Source organism: Balaenoptera acutorostrata, chromosome 13, assembly GCF_949987535.1.
Source record: "Balaenoptera acutorostrata chromosome 13, mBalAcu1.1, whole genome shotgun sequence".
In the NCBI taxonomy this organism is placed as follows: Eukaryota; Metazoa; Chordata; class Mammalia; order Artiodactyla; family Balaenopteridae; genus Balaenoptera; species Balaenoptera acutorostrata.
The window spans coordinates 64,355,159-64,376,083 of record NC_080076.1 but is presented as its reverse complement, the minus strand read 5'-3'; the positions used below and the strand labels follow the sequence as shown (position 1 = coordinate 64,376,083).

The window sequence follows — 20,925 nt, the reverse complement described above, 5'->3', positions numbered from 1 at the left end:
CCCAGGGAATGGCTCATAAAAGACCTGAGGAAATGTTAAGTTTACACCTCAGGCTGATCTTCAGAGATCAGCCTTCAACAGTAAGAAAAACAATAACAAAACCCAACAAACCCTGGGGAAGGGGAAAATCTGACTTCCAGATTTACCACATTGATAAATTCAAATGTTCAGTGTTCAACAAAAAATCACAAGGAATATAAAGAAACAGGAAAGTATGGCTCATTCAGAAGAACAAAATAACAGAAACAGGTCCCAGAAAAAGACCTGATGACAGATATACTAGACAAAGACATTAAAACAACAATTTTAAAGATGCTCAAAGAAATAAAGGAAGATGTGGAGAAAGTTGAAAAAAACAATGTGTGAACAAAATGGAAATATCAATAGAGAGAAAACCTAGAAAGAAACAAAAAAGAAATTCTGGGGCTGAAAAGTACAATAACTGATATGAAAAATTCACTAGACGCATTCAAAGACAGATCTGAGTAGGCAAAAGAAAGAATTAGCAAGTGGAAATTATCAAGACTGAAGAATAGAAAGAAAAAAGATTGAAAAAAGCAGAGACTAAGGGACCTGTGGAACACCATCAAATGGACCAACATATGCGTGTGGGAGTCCCAGGAGCAAAGGAGAAAGAAAGGGGCAGAATATTTGCAGAAATAATGGCTAAAACTTCCTAAGTTTGATGAAAGACATGAATATAAATATCCAAGAAGCTCAACTGAGGTGAAGTCAAGAGACCCACACCAAGACACATTACAGGTATCCCCTGCTTTTCAAAAGTTCACCTTATGTCCCTTCACTTTTACAAAAGACCTACATTGGTACCTGTTTTCACTAACTGAAAGAAATCAGCAGAGGATTTTTGCTTTTACAAAAAAAAAAGCTGAAAAGCAAAAATAGTGTTCAGGGCTTCCCTGGTAGCACAGTGGTTAAGAATCCACCTGCCAATGCAGGGGACACGGCTTCGAGCCCTGGTCCAGGAAGATCCCACATGCTGCAGAGCAGATAAGCCCGTGCGCCACAACTACTGAGCCTGTGCTCTAGAGCCCGCATGCCACAACTTCTGAAGCTCACGTGCCTAGAGCCCGTGCTCCGCAACAAGAGAAGCCACTGCAGTGAGAAGCCTGCACGCCACAACCAAGAGTAGCCTCTGCTCACCGCAACTAGAGAAAGCCTGCGTGCAGCAACGAAGACCCAACGCAGCCAAAAATAAAAATAAATAAAATAAATAAATTTAAATCTCCAGCCCAATTTTCTAAAAAAAAAAAAAAGTAGTGTTCAGCGTTTGCATCAGGCCACCATAACTTTGAACTGTGTCTGTGAGCATCTGTGCTTTACCTTGATTTATTTTGTGCATTCATTAGCAAGATGTGTCCTAAGGTATTTGCTTCTTTGCTTTATACCATTTCAGTTTATGAAAGGATTCATAGGAATACTCTTTCAGATAGTGGGGGAAACCCGTATATTCAAAATTTCAAAAGACAAAGAATCTTGAAAGCAGCAAGAGAGAAGAGTGTCATCACACACAAGGGATCCTCAGTAAGATTTTCAGCAGACTTCTCATCAGAAACTTTGGAGGCTAGTAGACCCTGGGCCACTATATTCTAAGTGCTAAAAGAAAAAAGTCATTAACCGAGAATCCTATATCTGGCAAAACTGTCCTTCGAGAGTGAGGGAGAAATCAAGACATACTCATATAAACAAAAGCTGAGGGAACTCAAGACCATTAGACCTTCCCCTTCAAGAAATGCTCAACAGAGTCCTGTAGGGTGATATGATAGGACACTAGACAGTAACTCAAAGCCATATGGAGAAATGAAGATCTCAATAAAGATAAATAGATGGGCAATTATGATAGCTAATATTATTATAACAATGGTTTGTAACTGTACTTTTTGTTTTCTGCATGATTTAACAAACTAATACATTTAAAGAAAAAAAGAACTATTAGTATAAAAGCTAGTTTTACTGTAACTTTGGTTTGTAATTCCAAATCTTGTTTTCTATATAATTTGAGAGACTTAAGCATTTACAAGAATTATTAGTCTGTTTTGGGGCAGACAATATATAAAGATGTAATTCTGTGACACCATGAACTAAAAGGGATGCGGACAGAGCTGTATAGGAGCAGAGGATTTTTGTGTTACTGAAGTTAAGCAGGTATTAATCCAAATTATAGTGTTATGAAGTTAGGATCTTAAATATAATCCCTATGGTAACCACAAAGAAAATAGCTATAGGATATAAACAAAAAGTAAATGAGAAAGGAATTTAAACATTTCACTATAAAAAATCAGCTAAACACAAAAGAGGACAGGAATGCAGAAAATGAGGAATGAAATGCTATAAGGCATATAGAAAACAAATAGCACAATGACAGAAGTAAGTCCCTTCTTATCAGTAATTACTTTCAATGTAAATGGATTAAACTCTCTAATCAAAAGACAGATATTTGCAGAATGGATAAACACATGATCCAACTACATGCTGTGTACAAGAGACTCCTTGAGATGCAAAGACATAAACAGATTGAAAGTGAAAGGACAGAAAAAGATATTCCATGCAGAGAGTAACCAAAAGTGAGCTGGGGTGGCTACCAATTGATTAGAAATCAATAACAGAAGTAAAGCTCTGACAGCAGAAATGATTTCTGTTGTCCTCCTTATGTTTCCAAAATGTGAATCAGACCCTGAGACATTCTCCTTTTAAACCCTGTCCCCAAATATTCCTAGGCAGAGGAGCAGTAGCATATATAGTATTAATATTGAAGCTGGAATTTATTTTTTGAAATTTAAATAAAGCTTGATTTAAACCTAAGGATAAAATGTCTTGATACACATCAAGAAGAAAGAGTTTTCATATTTTATTTTCAAAAAGGAGAATGTAAAAGGAGGGTACACTTGAGAATTTTGGTATGATTTGACACACAGAATACATAATTTTTACATGCTTTTAAAATAAAGCCCAAGATCTATTTCTTGAATTTTTTGCTCTTAAAATTTTTTATTGAATACAAGTCTTTTGTCCAATTAAAAAAAATTTTAAATAAAGCCTGACTGTTCAATTGCAAAATTCTGTGGAAAATAACATGGCATTTGTATTACAAATCTGAGAGACTATTTATATTGTATTTTATGCATGAATTTGAATGAATGTTAAAAACTGTTTTTTCCTTTTCCTTGCTATTTATGTAGCAAGTTTATCTTGCAAAGATTCTTCTATAACAGTCCTTCCAGTATCCCCCTAGGGACCTCCAATCTTAATATACCTCTCCAACAAAATAAACACTTCATCTTTGAATGCAGTGTTTTGTCACAAATGACAAAGGGTTTTCTGTTAGAAATTCAAAACCTAAGTTTTTTTTATAAGAGAGTTGATTTCAATGTGGTTCATTCCGTTTCTTTAGACCCTCCAAAGTTCTTGCCCATATCCTCCACACCCCAGCCAGAACGACGGCAGCCGCCCCAGAGACGACATTCCATTGAAAAGGAAACACCCACTAACGTGAGACAGTTCCTGCCAGCGTCCAGGCAGAGCTCCCGGTCTCTCGTAAGTAACCGACAGACTCTGCAGAGTAACTTGTGAGCAGTTAGAGGGTCTGGAATCATTAGCTTCCTTGAGAAGCTTCCAAAAGCTAGACTGAACTTTAAATAACCTTATTGGTTTTTAGTAGCTACAGAAAACCAAACCTAAGAGTAACCCAAATGAAGTCTGACCATTCTTTGTTCGTTTAAAGTACTTTTTTTTCCCCAGAAGACTTATTAATGGTTGAAAGTATGGATATTTATTAAAGAAATACTTTCTTCCTTTCAAAGGGCATTAATCCACTTAAAAATTGTTGAAACTAAACAGAAAACTTAGTGAAGTCTGACTACAGTAGACTCTTTTATTGAGGCAGAAGTCCAAGGGGAGAATTTTGATCCATGAAAAACCATTGTTCATTGTTTTCAAGCATGTTTTGTGATATTGGAGCCAAAGCAGCTATTTGGACGGGTTGACAGTTTTTGCTGTTTTCCGGAGACTTCCAGGCTCATGTAGTGGCTACTCATTTCTCAGACAGGGGATGTGGCACACAAGGCCCTTCCAGGAAGAGCTAACAGGTCTGCCAGCCAGAGGAAGCCTGCGAAGATTCTTTCTGTCCCACTTGACTTCTGAAATACTTGCAGGCAAGATGCAGGGCTTCAGTCAATAATTCTACCAGCAGCCAACCCGATACCTAATCGTTCTTCAGATTCTCATGAATAAAACACTGGACTACACGCAGTCCATACTTTTAGGCTGTGATGAATCATCAGGGGTTCAAATGAAGCAGTGATAGAGGTCCCTCCGTCCAGGTGAAGGGAGATAGTATGGATCTTGTGAAGAAACGAAGTTTGAACTACACTGATAGTGTTGAAATTTGATCAGTCTTCTCTATTCCCAAATAATGTGATTAAAGAACTAATGATTTCGTGGCAACTCCTGTTAGGATTCCTCTAACTCCTAAATAATCACCACACACTGATATATGGTGAAATACAGCCTCATCAGTGGTTTACCAACTGAAAAACAGAACTCTAACCCGACAGGTTCAAAGTTTAAAATCCAAAGACTTCTGTTAATAAGTTATTTACCAAAATACACAGTTATTGTCACACCTGAAAAATATTGTCGCAACTGAAAAAGAGAGAACTCCTTTGGGTTTTTTTTTTCCACAAGTCCAACGATTAGGTGATTCTTTTCTTCACAGCTTTTCCTAGAAGTCAGTTTAGCATTCAGCTGTGTACCTGGCCTTGTGATCATATGACATCATTGTTGAGGTTAGACTTAAATTTTAAAATTATCAGTATAAAGAAACTGTCAGATCAACTACAAGGATTTTTTGGCTAGTGATGGAAGCTTTACCAAGAAAGGCCCGTGAGGTATATTTCCTGGCGAAGGGGAACTCAGTGTGTGTGTGGTCCGGCTGTCAGTTGTTTTTTGTGGAGAAGGAGAGGAAGATACAACCCACATGCCATGGCGGAGAAGGGGCTCAGTGAGCAGGCAGGGGAGACCTGTGGTCGGCACAGAACTCTGCCCCCGAAGTGCCTCTAGACACCAGCTGAGACAAAAGAACCTCCAGGTCAAAGTCCTGACTTTTCTTGCCAGTAGCTTATCTTGGGAAATCCATAAAATCACACTCCTTTAATGGTAGTGCCGTCTAGCTTGGTAAGTATTGTTTTTAAAAGTATGATAATTTAAAATTTTAGCTATATTTTAGAAAACATGGAATCGTTTTGTATTTATAAGCTCTCAACTAAAAATGGCAGAAATGTCTTTGTTGTTACTCATTTTCATTTTTATTGTATCTTCCTCCCTTTCCTTAGGATGTTGAAAGTGTAATTCTTTTCATCATTTGGTCAGATGATTGTGGGTGACGCCTCTAAATGAAGGCGACTTGTCTTTAAGTACCGACCGGGGGAGGGGCGGCTGTGTGGTGTATGTTTCTGCATTCGCCTCTGGCCTGCATCCCACGGAGCCCGTGTGCAGGAGACTCAGTGTTCACAGGACAACCGAGTTCCAGAAAGCTTAAGTGTTGCCGTGTGAATTCTGAGGTTCTCTAGGCATGGTTGGGCTCCTGATTGATACATGTGGATGCAGACGATGGCATGGACTTGCATGTGGAATCTACCATTAACGTCCTCCGTGGTGTTTATTTTTGTTTCATGCTCTGCAATCGCTATTTGTAGGTCACTCATGTTCAGCATTATTTTCTCCTTTTCTTTTTCCCCTGCCATTTTCTTTTCCTTTATCTATTGTTCAGGTTCCTAGGATAACCAGAGTATGGCCAAGGACACCTTTCCGACCGCTTTTTTCTACCCTTCAAACAGCTTCTCTGCTCGGCTCTCACCCTTTGGAGGCAGCCTTGTTGGGGGTAGCAGGGGCTATGTATTATCTGTGTGAGAGAGCTTTTACCAGCAGGTGGAAATCCGCAAAGGTTGGCCTCTTTCTGCTGGTTCTGGGAATTATTTTCCTCTCTGCCTCTTTGGCAGTGATCCCTCAGCTACCGCACTCTGCAAAAATTAACAGCTTAGATGGACACTTTGCTTCTGACTGTTGATTCCAATCTTTGGTAGATGCGTAGATCACACCATGATCTCAATTGACGGGACGATAGTGAAAGGACAACAAACTCAGAATGCAGCGGCATCAGCACAGAGGGGCTATGGGCGGTGCTTCTGAGCCCCCTGATTGAACCACGTTCCCCCACACCCCACCCCCAGATCAGGACCTTCCCCCAGCCCAGAGCCGCCCCACCCTCAGAAGAGCCGTTGCCCATATACTCAGCTGCCTGGCCAGGGAGGCTCGGGCACTCTTTCTCTTCTCCAGCACCTTTAAAGCTGTGTTGTGATGGTCAGGATATTATGTGGTTGTTATGAAAAAACACCGTGCTTCTCTGTAGAGAGAAATTTGAAGTCTTTTTTAATTGATGTGATTATTTAAAATATTTTAAATAATTCTCATTTTGTATTGTTTATGAGATTTTCATACAGAATACATTTTTTAAAGGAAGTATAATAGTTTCCAAACTTAAGTGGGATAAAAAGCCTCGGACCATATTGAGGTTTCCCCTGCCCCCAGTGTGACCCGAGCTGCTGACCTGCTGACCAGGTGTCGGCAGCCGCCCAGCCCGGCTCTCCACAGTCCTCTGTTCACCAGACCTGTCCCGGATAAGCGAACCAGCAGCTGGTTTCTTTGTTTTTCTTTATGACCCATCTTGGTTTAGAAAAGAGACTGAATGTAAATGAGGTACAACAGATTCCTTTCTCTTTATTTGCCGTGAAATACAGGATAAATCTCTTCTTTTTTTCATTTTAGATCTGGCCCTGTGAGCACATGGTCAGATGCGGAGGTGGCATTTAATCCTGTCCCTCCTGCTGCTGTTTCTGAATATCTGCTGACATTTTATTTTTATTTTCAACCCTCCCCAAACAGTCTGTCTACTAAGTCTACATGTGACTTTAGACAGAGAATTCACCTTGAAATTTAAAAGTGAACTTGAAAAAAGAGTAATTAAACTTAATATTTGCTATTTTTATTTAAATCTGCCTTCCTTTGGTTTATTAGAAACAAAAACCAATGGTTGTTTTGGATAATTGTCAAATATCTGCTACTTATTTATGAAGTTTTTGCTAACCTAGAACACTCTATAAAATATGACCATTTCCACTTCTCTGGCTCAGTAACCAGGTTATACACCATGCTCTCTGATTTCTGTGCTCCCTAACTCTGACCCCTTTTGAATGGTAAATATAACCAGAATATTTAACAAAAACTCAGCCATTTTAGTGACGTACGTAACAGTGAGTTCTAAAGGCACATCTGCTCCTACAGTATATTGTAATCTCTATTAAAACTCTTTAAGATTTAGCTTCCCTTTCCTAAATTTGGAAGCCACACTGAAGCACAGAGCAGCCAGAGAATCAGAGTTGTGCTGCTCTGGTCCCTGGAGTCCATGCCATGAACTGAGGTCAGTGCCTGCTGCAGGCGTGACCCTGCCCATCATAACAACGGGGACTAGGGCTCGGCTCATGGGTAGAACCCTGAGTGCTCTTCACAATTTGGGGCATCAGCATCTCAGCAAGATCTGTTAAGGTTTAATTTGGCTTTGGGGATGTTGAATTAATATTTTTTGTCAGTTGAAAAAAATAATGAAAGCTATTCTAGTAACTAATATTTTCTTTCATGTTGCATTAAAGTTTTGTTGTCCTTGGGAAAGCACCAGAATTAAAACATTAGCATTTGACCTGATGGAAGGTATTTTACTAAAGGGTAATCTGCTTGAAATTTTAAAAAAGAACAAGAACACAAAAAAATCCACAATTTCTTATTACATCTGATGGAACACTCTGTTTGTGTATGGGTCAAATCAGTAAGTTGGAAGTGTGCTTGACTGGGCCCTTTTACGACTTGAGACTGAGGAGCGGGAACTGCAGGCTGTCTGGGTTGCTGTGTGTGGAGCATCCCCACCACCCGGGCATCGCAGCTGTGACGTTGGCACCATCGCCATCTTCCTAATACACGACAGCCAATCTCAGGGAGTGGTCTTCTGCTTGTTTGCTAGATTCATACATTATTTTACTCCAGCTCAGCAATTTTGTCACATAGGTAACTGTCAGAAAATGTACGATAGTCATGCTTGTTGCTGATGAATAAAGATGACCGTAGGGATACTTCTTATGAACTATGTCAGAAGCTGAGAAAGGTCGCTGTTCAGACGTGTGCAGCTGACCCTACTATCTGTGCACAGTTGTGATGCCCAGCGTTCGGAGGCAAGCCCGTTCCCACACTCTGTTCTCAGGGTCAAGCGAAGCTCAGGAAATATGGGACATGCCAACTTTGAAAGCTCTTCCTGTTGAAAGAAAATTGGGTGATGGTGGGTTTTTTTGAGTATTTCAGACATCCTAGAGCACATGAATTATCCTCCTACCCTCCAGATACTAAGCTCTTCATCTTAAACGTTCAATTGCAGGATCTTTTCCAAAACATTTTTAGCAAATTTAATCTTCCCTAAGTTAGCTTGAACAGAGATGATTTTGTATTGATTATTTGTAAGAAGCAGTAGTTCTGCAAACTATTTTTTTTTTTTTTAGTAAATGCTAATGTTTTTCAAGTTTGCAACCTAGATTTATTTTTGTTTTTCTCTGATTGAAAGACAGAACTAAATGTTAAAACTCCATAAACTGACTGCACTCATAGTCCTGTGCTGTCTCCTTTGGCTTGTTTGATTCCAGAATGCCTGTGCGCAGCACTATTGTGTGTGTGGGCGTGAGTTACAGCGTGTGTACACCGAGGACATCGGGGTTGTGTCGCTCTGCCACAATGGCCCTTGTGAAGCCCAGCAGGGTGCGGGCGCACAAAACCGTTCTGTCTTTCTACTGGGCCCACCAATCAAGCGCAGGGCCGGCTGGGGAGCAGATGGTGTGAGGCTCTTTATTCAGTGGGATCAGTTACATCAACATCTTCCTCCACTGTTGTTAGGGAAACCATTAACATAAGACAGCCAACTTCGATATTTATCGTCAGAGTTCTCTGAGTGTCTCCACATCTGTCCAGTGTGGCCTGTGCTTCTGTAGTTGTTTAAAAGTGATGAGAGATCTGGAGAGCGTGGGGCAGCCTGACGGGAGTGCCTGCTGGCTTCCAGGTCCAGTTCCACTCACACTGTTAGGAGTTTTTAGGCTGTGCTGATGTAACTTACCACTAAATAACGCTTCTCAATATCAATTACTAACCACCTTCTTTTGGCTATTCTGGGTACCACAAATCAGTTTTTAAAACAGTACCAATGTTGTAGATTTGCTATTTATCTATTAGCAGATATATACAACACAAACGAAATAATATCTTTGTGTAATCATAGGAGAAAACTGACAGAAATTTGGTTTAGAACAATAACATTTTTTCCCCAAGATTTCAATGCATAGATATGTAGCTCCACTTCACGGAATAGAGATACCTGAGGCAAACATCTAAACAAATGTAAGGAAATTTTATTAATTGGAAATTTCAGTGGCTACAGTGTTTCACATGGTCCCCGGAAGTTTTCTGCCATCTCTTGTCTCAGTGTAATTAGAAATTGTGTGGTCCCCAGAGTGAGCCAGCTCTGCTCCAGTGTTTACTGGGAAACCTCTTTTCTTCTCTGAAGCTACTAACCAGGTGACTGATCTGAAGGGGAACTTTGCCTTGCCAGAAGGGTGGTGGGAACTTCTTATTCATGTGGAATTTTGAATTTCAGGAGGAATTCTGCTACCCAGTGGAATGCCTAGCACTTACTGTGGAGGAGGTGATGCATATTCGTCAGGTCCTGGTGAAGGCAGAGCTGGAAAAATACCAACAGTATAAAGATGTCTACACTGCTCTGAAAAAAGGAAAGGTAGAGCCACTTACAGTTGATGGATCAGCAGGGTTAGAAGATCGGTCAGTCACAGGCATGTCCCCTGAGGACACTGTCTGCTGGCCAGATGGCATAGGACTTTGGGGGGATTCTAGGAGGTAAGAGGCTTACCCTGTGGCAGGCAGTCCCTCTTCTGCCTTGCTCACGAAAGTGAGTATTTTTATTTCTCCCTGAGAAATTGAAAACCAGAAGGTTAAAACCACCATAATAAATAATGGTATGCCTTCATAAAACAAGGTCTGCCCTTAGTTGTTATACTTTTAAAGGATTGTAGAGAAAATGTATCTGAGAAACAGAGAAGACTTTTTCAGAACTTTCTTCCGTTTGATTCCATGGTGGCAAGACCCTTGAGAACTGTGGCCTTTTATTACCATTTAAAGGTAGAATTATAATCAAATACAGAGCAGATTATAATTATCACAGAACCAAACTTAATAAAAGGGTCTCTAAATGCTCTTCTCCCTTTGTCTACTAAACTTTCCACATATAAATGTGTGTACAAACATGCAAATTAGGAAATTAACTATTGGCAATGCCTTTTTCTCCTTTAAAATTTTTATTTTTTAGCTCTGCTTTTGTTGCCGAACCAGGAGATTTTCCTTCTTCACTTGGTCTTATACCTGTCAGTTCTGTAAGAGGTAAGGCTTTTGTAATTGATGACAGCAGTCAAGGATCCACTGTTTTATCATTTTTCTCTGAGGAACAATATTAGAAATAATCCAGTCTGTTATCATGTGCTGTGCTTGTAAGTTAGTAATAGTGATTGCTTCAAGAGTGGACAATTATTTGATATTAAGCCTGGAAAGTTTCTCTGCATGTGTTTCTTTTCATATCCAAGATAGGTCTAATAATATGTCACGTTTGAACAGAAAAAAATAGATGTGACTGTCACGTGATCCCAGGATAGACAAGTAAGAAAATCCCAAACAGACGTAAGCTGATCATTTCATAGGACACAGTGTAAGAGTTAAGTTTTACAGTGTGATTGTCTTTTTGGCAATCCAGTTGTCTCAATTTGTTACGTTCTGATAGAAGAAGCAGAGAGTCCAGGGGACTTACTGTAGAAATTCACAGCCACGCAGCCTGCGGCTTCTCTAACTCTGCAGTTGCGTTCATGGTTATCATGCTGAGTAACACTTCTGATTTTGTGTACAGGCCGGTGTGCTCACAGTGTTGCAAAAAGGTAAGCTAAGCTTAGTGAAATCACAACTTGTGCTAATTTTATTGATTCTGCCTCTTTAACAGTACTACTCATTCTCAGTTTTATTTGGGATACTAGATGCGGCTGCCCTCCAAGCCATACTCCACCCTTCCTATCTTTTCATTGGGACCTTCTGCCTTGCAGAGAGGGGAAAGTTGTATGAGGCCAGAAAAACCCTCCACTGGCCACCATCGGCCACTTCGGAGCATTGCCAGGTGAGCAAGGGGCCGGGTCTCCAGAGCATCCTTTGTGAAAGACGAGAGCTCTTTTGAGGACTGTGGTGATATGGTGGGGTTTTGGCTTGCAGGGGTTTGGGTGGGTGGGTGAGTGGGTTGGTTTTAATATAGTTTTGACTTGTACACAAATCTCCAAAACTTGCCAAAGGTCACATGACAAGGGGTGATGGCTAGCTCCCTGAAAGATACTTAATCTCACAGTTTAATTTTTTTTCTACTTTGGAAGTAATTACTTTTGTGTGTCCTTTAAAAGTCATCTTTAAAACTGACCTTGTTTTCAACGGAGTTGAAAACTTGTACCTAACAGTCTAATCTTTCTTCCTTCTTTAGTTTTGAAAAAAATCTTTTTAATCCTGTGTTTACAGTAGTCTGTGATAACTTTGGCTTACTTTCCTATTGTAAAGGCAGAAATAAAGCTTTATGCCAAGAGCTGACAATTTAAAAGAAAAAAGGTGCCCAAATATCAAGCCCTTTGCATTTAATGCAGAGTAAGGTTAGTTTTGGTCCTTAAGAAAGACAGGAGGTCAGACCACACGCTGGCAGGGCCCAGGGTATTGGGGTTTTATGCACCAGCAGCCCCCTGTTTGGGAGGGACACTGGTGTTGGTGCCAGATGCTGGACAGTGGCCATTCTGCATGTCAGGGTCTGTGGACAGTGAGGTGAGGGAGCTGAGAGCCCAGCAGTAACCTGTACCCGAGGTTCCTGCCCTTGTGCTCAGTCCCCAACCTGACCTCTGAGTATGGCTGCTGTCCACGGGCTCAGGGCAGGCGAACTACAGTCTGTTCTTTCCTGCACTAGCTCTACGTTCCTGTTTGGTTTAATTAAAATAGTGAATGAGTAGATGGTTCCTAGTTATTTCCAAAAACTACCCAAAACATTTATGATGATTTGGTCTAGTTAACTCCAGCTCTCTGGAATCCAAATAGTCAGTCACCCAGATATAGAGAATTGTTGTGGAGGGGGAAGCACATTTGATAAATATGAAAATGAAAAGAAAGCTGGTCCAAAGATAATTTTTCAGGATTTGTCGTAGGATTAAGATAAATTTACTTCAGTTTCTTGTAGTCTGACCTACCATCTACAGTTAACTAATGTTCATTAACCATGACACAGGGTCACTGGAGAAAGAACTTGAAGTTCTCTCTGAATCATCAGAGAGATTAGCAACATGTACTTCATTTCATTTCGGTTGTTGAAGTTCATGATCTATCTATGTATAGTAGTCAGGTGAATACTCTGAATATCCTATTTTCCAAAAATTCTAGAAGGGATACTGAGAGCTTTTAGTAGTAGTATTTTTTTTTTATATAACGTTATTTTTTTATTTTTATTTTTGGCTGCGTTGGGTTTTCGTTGCTGCGTGTGGGCTTTCTCTAGTTGCAGCGAGTGGGGGCTACTCTTCGTTGCAGTGTGCGGGCTTCTCACTGCAGTGGCTTCTCTTGTTGTGGAGCATGGGCTCTAGGTGCACAGGCTTCAGTAGTTGTGGCACACGGTCTCAGTAGTTGTGGCTCACAGGCTCTAGAGCGCAGGCTCAGTAATTGTGGCGCACGGGCTTAGTTTCTCCGCGGCATGTGGGATCTTCCTGGACCAGGGCTCGAATCCATGTCCCCTGCATTGGCAGGTGGATTCTTAACCACTGCGCCACCAGCGAAGTCCCATATTATTATTTCTTAATAAAAGGTTTCCTGGTTTCTTTCTTAAAAAATATTTTGTTTCTTTTTTTTTTAGTAATTTGACATGTCTTTATTTTTTTATTTTTGGCTGCATTGGATCTTCTTTGCTGCGTGTGGGCTTTCTCTAGTTGTGGTGAGCGGGAGCTACTCTTCATTGCGGTGTGCAGGCTTCTCATTGCGGTGGCTTCTCTTGTTGCGGAGCACAGGCTCTAGGCACGCAGGCTTCAGTAGTTGCAGCACACGGGTCAGTTGTCGTGGCACATGGGCTTCAGCAGTTGTGGCGCACGGGCTTAGTTACTCCGCGGCATGTGGGATCTTCCCGTACCAGGAGTCGAACCCATGTCCCCTGCATTGGCAGGTGGATTCTTAACCACTGTGCCACCAGAGAAGTCCCCAAAAATATTTGGAAAGTTGTTGCCAATTATAACTTCTTCTTTGGACAACACTGACATGACTAAATCACCCACCCATTCCATCATGTTTTGCCAACAGATTTACTTTTTTTGCACATATTTTCTTAGTATTGCAGTAGAACTATAAGTAATAATAATGGATGTTGTACATGTTTTGTTTTTTTCCAGACTGTCCTCAAAATCCAAGTCTGTGGACAAATCAGATGAAGAACTCCAATTTCCCAAAGAGTTGATGGAGGACTGGAGCACCATGGAGGTGTGTGTAGACTGCAAAAAGTTCATTTCAGAAATCATCAACTCAAGCCGGCATAGCCTGGTGCTGGCCAACAAAAGAGCCCGATTGAAAAGGAAAACGCAGTCTTTCTACGTGTCCTCAGCAGGCCCTTCGGAGTACTGCCCTTCAGAGAGGACCATCAGTGAGGTCTGAGCCCCGTGCATTCGTGTGCAGAGTCGCATTTGCGAGAGAACACTGAGCGGGGCTGTCTTCTCGCCGCAGTTAAGTTAACTGGTTCGGGTTTGCATGAGATCAGGGTTTTGCTGCATCACACTGTTCCACAGACTGAACATTGTGTTCATATCAGCCAGTCCCTTGTCTGCACTGAGAGAGGACAGTAGTTTGAAATTTGCTTCTCTGTGTGTGGGGATTTGGAGGCCAGGAACTTTTTCCTTAGTTCAGTTCTCTACTGTCCCTCAAATAATTTTCTGACTGAGGCAGAAAGCTTCTGGTGTGAGAAATCGGTCTAACACAGGCATCGAAGTCAGCACAGTCTAAGCAGTAAGTCATATTGGCATTTCCACTTGACAGTGTTCCTACCTGATGCACACAGATCCCTGGAGGCTGGGCCAGGCTGTTACCGTCTCACAGCACAGAACCTACAAGGATTTGCTCATGCTCTCAAACTGGTTTTAAATTATTGTTGCTCTGAGATAAAGACTCGGGAGGGACTTTACTCCGTGCTCCAGTACAAAGCATCTGAATAAGCTGCACGCTTAAGTGGGCGCCCATGTCCCCCACGCTGTGTCTGTGCCTGGGCAGTGGGGCGGTGTCTCTTGAGGCAGGTGCAGGGCTTTCCTTATCTTGAATGTATTATGGTTACTAGTAGTTTTATATTGGAGGTCTAAGATTTAAAGTTTTGTGGCGTTTGGGGACAAGGGCAGGCTAGAAGTTTGTCCAGAAGTTGAGTATTTTGGCCAATAGGAGAAGGGCTGTGAGTACGTCGGCCACGCCGCAGGGAACGAGCTGGAGCGCCCACATTTCCAACCGTGGTTTTCATAAGTTTAGTCTCGCCATCACGACTAAATTAAGCCACAATTTGGTACCTCAGTTCTCAAACTGAAATTTATTTTTATAAATGAATTTTAAAAGAAAAAACATGGTCTAGTTCTTTAAAATTAACCTGCTGATTGATTGATAGGCTTTGTGGATGCTTTTTGCACACGTTCTCCTTGTAAGTGACTTGAGTAGGACGGGTTTTGATGAAGCCAGGTTGAGGTAGCACCGTACACCTGTCATTTCTCGACTTGTGTGGCCCATTCTGTGGCCGTCTTTATGATTTTGGTTCGCTCAGCAGACCAGCCAATCAAGTTGCCAGTCATGTTTGGAAGCTCGGTTAATGCACATGCACAGCAGTTTCCTGAACGCTCTCTAGGACACATCTGTCGTCAGCGCCGTGACAGCACCACTCACCAAAAGGCAGGGCAGTCACACTTCACACCACCTCACAATACAGGAACATTTCTATAGCGAATTAACAGTAATACCTCAGAACTGCCCTGGTAGTGGTTTTACGTAACTGAAATTTATAAATTAGTAAATGGCTTAAAATTACTTACACTTACAAAATAAACTTTACCAACTGACTGAAGTAATGCATGTTAACAGTTTGTCTGTATTTGCATGTAAAAGTGGGCCACCAGAGAACCCTTACTGATTATGGAAATGTTTAAAGTTTTAAAGACTCTCACGTAAGAGCTTTAAACATTATATTGAGTGAATCTCATTTATAAAAGTTTGGCGTGAGCAGCTTCTAAACAACCACCAGGAAGGGTGCAAGGGAGATGGGGTGGTGTTTGTATCCATGCACAGACCAGACCTAGGAGAGTGTGCTTTTTAAAATAACGACTAGTTTACAGGTGTTATTAAAACACAAGAAACTAAACCCCCCCAATGAGAATCCCGTCCACATTCACAAGGCACATAAAATCTAGCACATCTAGTCTTTGACTTCACTTCTCCAGGTTTGTGACACTGTGCAGGCTGTCTGGGCATCGTGGGCGCCTCTTAGCAGAGCGTCCACAGCACTAACGGGCTTTGCCAAGTGTATTGAAGAGGTCAAGTGGGTGGTAGGTCTCCGTGGGACAGTTTGCAGAAAGTACAGTAGAAAAAGGCACATGGAACAGCTAATATTGTAGAAATCAAATCAGCATCACTATCCATCTGGTGCCAAAACAAATTCTTGCACTTACCCCCTCCCTTATCCATGGCAAGTATCCCCAGCACCTCAACCAAATCAGGTAACTTCCAGAGGGTCATTCACTGCCAGCCTGTGGGGCGTGCTTTCAGTCCTCAGCCTCGTTTGACCTGAGGCCTAGCTTCCTTCCTCCCTTCCTACTGGGATGACACACCTTCCCAGGCCTCCTCTTTGTCCTGGTTGTTGGCACTTACTTCTGGTCTGACAACAACAGCGTCATTGGCTGGCTGGTCTCCTAGAGCCTGATGTTTCCCAGCGGGGGGCTTCACTTTCACCCTCTCCCTCCAGGCTCACACCCTCCCTTGCATCCCCTGCCTCATGAGCTCACCCTTCTCACAGCTGAACTTTCTATCAGTTCAGGATAGATAAGAAAGCTTGTAAATACTGTAATATAGTTATTAATATTTGAAAGGCGTTCATTCAGTGGACAATGAGAATTAACTCTCCCAAGGCAAGTAAAAGTTAAATCAAGTAATTGATTTGTACATCGACTTAACAGTCTTACTAGATTTCAAGTCTTAAGCCTTTCAAATTAAACCAGAAAGTTGTTATGTAGTTTTTAAAATGATCTTACATTTGATGAGATCCCGTGAACTCATAAACTCACGTCATGTGATTAGCACCGTGAGCTCATACCGTGAATTTTTTAAGGCTTTTATTTTTCTAACTGTATTAATAAATGTTGGACTGATTTTAGGTGTCACATAGGAGACATGAAAGTTTTAAATTATGTTGCTGTTTGCTAAAGCAAAATAGCAGACAATTTTGTACATGCAAAACTGTTGAAGGGCCATGGGGAAATGTGTACACGTTGACCTGGCTTCCTGTGTGTATAAAAGTCAAGGTACTGCTGGCATTCAGCATGACATGACAGTACTAAACGTTTTCCATTGAAGTGTTTTATTTTAAAATTTATCGAGGGGAAAATAAATGACTTTCCATCATACCTTCTGTGTGGAGTTCCTGTTGTAAAATGATGATGTCTTTTGGTAACTAGCTGTTGGAAACCACCTAGGTTAGGAAGACAAGATATATTTATATGACATCAGCAGTTTACGATCAACTTGAGAAATACAATCTACAAGGACCACACTGGAAAAATAAATGAAAATGAGCAGTCACTGTAACCCTGCTGTGTCACCGAGCAGCCTGCCTCCTTTTTCAGCTCAGCAGGGTAGGAAACTAAAATCTATAAATAGTATATATAACACTTATTATATAAGAAGTCACATCTATGGAGACAAATTATGTATAGAAAGATAAAGCTTTTATTTTTTTTCCTCAATTGAATTCCTCAAGGTATATATTCTTAAAATGTCCAATGAAGAAAATTTCTTGCTGTAGCTCTTAAAGGGTCGAGAAAAAATTAGGAAGATTAAACCCAGAATGAATTTAGGAAAGTTCTTTTGTCTTTTTGTTAACTAAATATAGAGCATCATTAGCCCTTTACGTATCTTAAACATTACGTGATATTGAGTGTGATATTAATTCATTACTTATTTGCCAGATATATTTTAGGCTCTTTTTCTGCTAAAGTTTCTCTGTGACCTGTGTAACAAGATGTCAGCTCATAATTCTAATGTTCACTGACTTTCTGAATCCGGGTCACAGCCCTTGCCTTGTGCCTCCTGGATTCCAGAGACACAGAGAGGTCGGGTACCAGGAAGGGAAGCTCTGGGTAACCCTTATTTAACTGCATCTTTCTTTTTCCTTCTCAGCTCCTGTTGAGAAGTTGTATAGTTGCAAATCATCAGAGTCTAGAATTCCATAAGGAGTACTCTTCTAGGTAAGGGCTTGATTGCACATATGATGTGTTTCAAGACTCCAGTTACACACACACATACACATACATTCATCAGAATGTGCCTTCTTCCTGCATGTCAGCCTAAGGCCCATGTCTAGAAATATCTCCCTTTGCTCATCCAAAAAAATTTAAGAGCTAAGAACCTACTTAATATAAAATTCTGCTTGCACTAATTAAATGTTCAGGTGCAGTTACCTGGCAGACTGAATTCACAATGCTGTTCTGGCTCGTTCCATTTGTGTATGATGTATATATTTATCTATTTAGAATAGATTTTACTGTGTGGAACATTCTACAGCTGTTTCTGCTGTTGGATTGTGATGCTGGTGGCAAAATCTGAGCCACTTCCTTACCATCGAAGTAGTGGAAGTAAAAGGGCTTCAGAACTGACAGGACACAGTTCTCTAAAAGTGGGCTCTTGAAAACTGGGGCATTAATTAAAGTTCACTTATGTCCCTGGGGCTTAAAAGCTGAGGGATCACCTGGATGTCCCACTCACCCAGGGGGCCAGATGCTGGCTCCTGTACTAGGAGTAAGTGCTCTCAGAGTGGCTCCAACGAACGTGACTGTCTATGAATTGAAGAAAAGGCGGAACTTCCTTCCCTCAGGAGTGGCTAGAAAGAAGGGGCAGCCTCACTAGAAGTTTGCCCTTCTGTATAATTCTTCTTTGCTTTGATGTTCCCATGTAACTGCAGGAATCATCTGTTGGTCCCTGGCCTGCCTCCCCCAGTTCCTTTCCCTAGGGTAACACAGCAGAAAATGTCACACCCCAAACTTTTCCGGGAGCAACAGTGTTTGGGAGAGTGGAAATGCCAAAGAGAAATTGAGGATTTCCGGAGAGCTAAACTGAATATCAAATTCCTAAGCAAACATGGTGTAAAAGCTGCAGGAAATCACTTGGGAGAAAGAGAAGGAAGAGCAAGATTCTGCACAGGTAAACCTCAGCAGTGTAGCTCCTGCAGCAGGGAGCCTAAGGTGTAAACAGAAAACAGAATAACTTCTCGTTTAAAGGGAAAAATCTTTGATCTTAGACACCCCAAAGACAGAAGAAGCCTGAGAAGATTTCAGCTGTCCACCAAGGAAGGGAAGATGACTTGGGTCATCCTACCACAATCTCAAGGTCATTTAAGGAGTCAGATCCACAGACTGTGAGCTTGGACTGAGCACTGTGGGTGTAATTGGCTGGACACCCCCACTTCTGCGTGGCTCCTGTGGTGGCCTAAGGCACTCCTCCTGGTGCAGCCGGTGGTGGGCACACCTCCTTCATGGTAGGAACTGGAGCTGACTCTGTTCCACAATGGTATTCACTTGCAAAGAGCTTTCTGATAACTGGAAAAAAAAAACTAGTCTGTAATTAGCGAAGCAGAGCCTTCCAGCAGTACCTGGTCTCAAGTATCTAAAATGGTTCTAACTAAACTGTGCTCCAGCATGGCAGCAAAACAGCTATCAGACATTGGGAAAGCACCTTAACATTTCTGGATTTCAGTTTCAATTTTAAAGTGAGGGTGTTGGACGAGGTGGTCTCTGAGGTCACTTTTAACCAGGAGAGACACAACACATGGGGCCAAAGAACCAGTACTGCACAAACACTAACAGTGAGTAACCGAGAGCATGATCCACTGTAGTGAGAAACTCATATCTCTGTGCATCCACACCAGCACTTTTACTGAAGCGAAGTGTTATTAAACAATATTTCTCTGTATTGATGACGAACCTGATTATATTACATGAATGCAAGAAACAGTATATGCTACATTTATTTGAAACTTGGGGAGGCAAAGGCAAGTTCAGTTTCACTATTTGCTATAAAGAACCTGAGTCCATCTCCCAAAATTAAAAAAAAAAAAGCAAACAGAAAGATGAGTTGACATATATTAAAAACAGACAAAAAAACCCAAACAAACACCTCTGCACCCGCCACTTTGTGTTGGCACCATCCGGTTACTGGTGGTTCATCTCCCAGCCCTGCACGATGGAAAGACGTGGTCTGTCTTGGCAGGTCTCTGTTCCCACAGTGTGACGTGTGCTCCTGTCGAGACGTAAAGGGAAGCAAGTAGCTGGAGGGATGACTACATGTAACAGACTTTTAATTGTGTTAAGTGGAAACAAAAGTACAGACAACTCTTGGTGTCCAGCTTAATCAAAGAAATAGTTACCACAGCTACAGGGGTCCCCAGTCTACACACCTCCCGTGTGTGGTAATGGGACCCCCGGCCAAGAAGCTTGTCTCTTTGGCCCTCGCAGTTCTCAGCCCTGATGAAACACGTCCAGGGCCAGGCAGATGCTTATGCTCTGCCAAGTTCCATCACTGAACAGGTCCAATAGCTGGGACAGAGCCCTTGTGTCGTTCACGCAGTCGTTTACTCCCTGGTTCTGTCTCACAGCTCTACAGAACAGGCTTCCTCCCCAGCAAGGGGCTGCTTCCAATAGCTTCTCGCCTGCCATGTCTCTGCAGTGCTTCCTGCCTTTCCTACTCCTTCTGCATCTTCTTTTTCTCCACTGCACTCAGCATCTATTACATTGTTCCATGAAGACACGGATATTTGTCAGATTTCTTTACTGCCACATCCCTAGATTTGGAAAACTATCTGGCATGCAACAGGTGCTCAATAAATGTTTGTGGAGTCAATGAGCAGGTTCAATATGGAAATGAGAATAAGTCAGCAATACAAAGATGGAACCATCAACGTCTTCAAAACAGCTGAGACAGTGTGTAGTCTGTGCTCTTTAACACGTAAGGGCCATGTACAGCCCTGTGTTTTTCCTTTAAGGCAGGAGTACAATCCTAAGCCAACAAATCACCGCAGCCCTAACGTGGCCAATTAGAATAGGGAGGCTTGAGTCAGCAGCTCATGCATCTGTTGGTCACCTGCAGCTCGCAGAAACCCTACTTGCCAGTCTGGGTTTCCGACCCCACTCTTGTAAATGCCACTCATCACAGTTCCTCTCCAGGCACTCTTCCACTTCCAGAGCCCCTGGGTGGAGCCACCATGTACAGTCCAGCCTCCTGACCCAGCTTTTTCCATTAACAAATTGATGGGCAGATGTTAAAGACCCATAATTGAAGCCACTACATAAATGCAAAGAAGCACATGTTTATCAGCACTGAGCTCGTACTCGTTACCTTTTTACTACTTGCCCTTTTCATAGTATGGTAGTAATCATAATACTTTGATTAAAATTTATGTGCCAACTGGGCTGAAATAAAATA

General features: G+C 41.7%; 2 protein-coding genes across 31 annotated transcripts in view; one reads left to right on the top strand and one right to left on the bottom strand.

The window, feature by feature from the left end:
- Nucleotides 1-16,856, top strand: part of SPIRE1 (spire type actin nucleation factor 1) — a 216,406-nt gene extending 199,550 nt beyond the window's left edge. For 4 of the 7 annotated variants that reach the window (XM_057526508.1, XM_057526507.1, XM_057526506.1 and 1 more), the window contains 6 exons: nt 3,410-3,552; nt 9,758-9,895; nt 10,484-10,554; nt 11,072-11,099; nt 11,196-11,332; nt 13,608-16,856. In XM_057526508.1, coding sequence (XP_057382491.1) covers nt 3,410-3,552; nt 9,758-9,895; nt 10,484-10,554; nt 11,072-11,099; nt 11,196-11,332; nt 13,608-13,866 — 776 coding nt within the window. In that variant the 3' untranslated portion in view covers nt 13,867-16,856. Of the gene's footprint in view, nt 1-3,409; nt 3,553-5,785; nt 5,960-9,757; nt 9,896-10,483; nt 10,555-11,071; nt 11,100-11,195; nt 11,333-13,607 lie in introns of all 7 variants that reach the window. The other 3 variants (XM_057526504.1, XM_057526503.1, XM_057526502.1) reach the window with 1 other exon arrangement.
- Nucleotides 1-20,925, bottom strand: part of PRELID3A (PRELI domain containing 3A) — a 206,880-nt gene that overhangs the window by 113,283 nt on the left and 72,672 nt on the right. For 4 of the 24 annotated variants that reach the window (XM_028162377.2, XM_057526525.1, XM_057526524.1 and 1 more), the window contains 2 exons: nt 19,621-19,743; nt 6,378-8,374 (listed from right to left, as the gene is read on the bottom strand). The exons of 2 other annotated variants lie outside the window; for them this stretch is intronic. In XM_028162377.2, the coding sequence (XP_028018178.2) occupies nt 8,207-8,374; nt 19,621-19,743 (291 nt within the window). In that variant the 3' untranslated portion in view covers nt 6,378-8,206. Of the gene's footprint in view, nt 1-6,342; nt 8,375-9,949; nt 10,087-16,857; nt 16,922-17,011; nt 19,044-19,238; nt 19,744-19,765; nt 20,785-20,925 lie in introns of those variants that run through there. 18 more of the 24 variants (XM_057526522.1, XM_057526521.1, XM_028162374.2 and 15 more) reach the window with 17 other exon arrangements.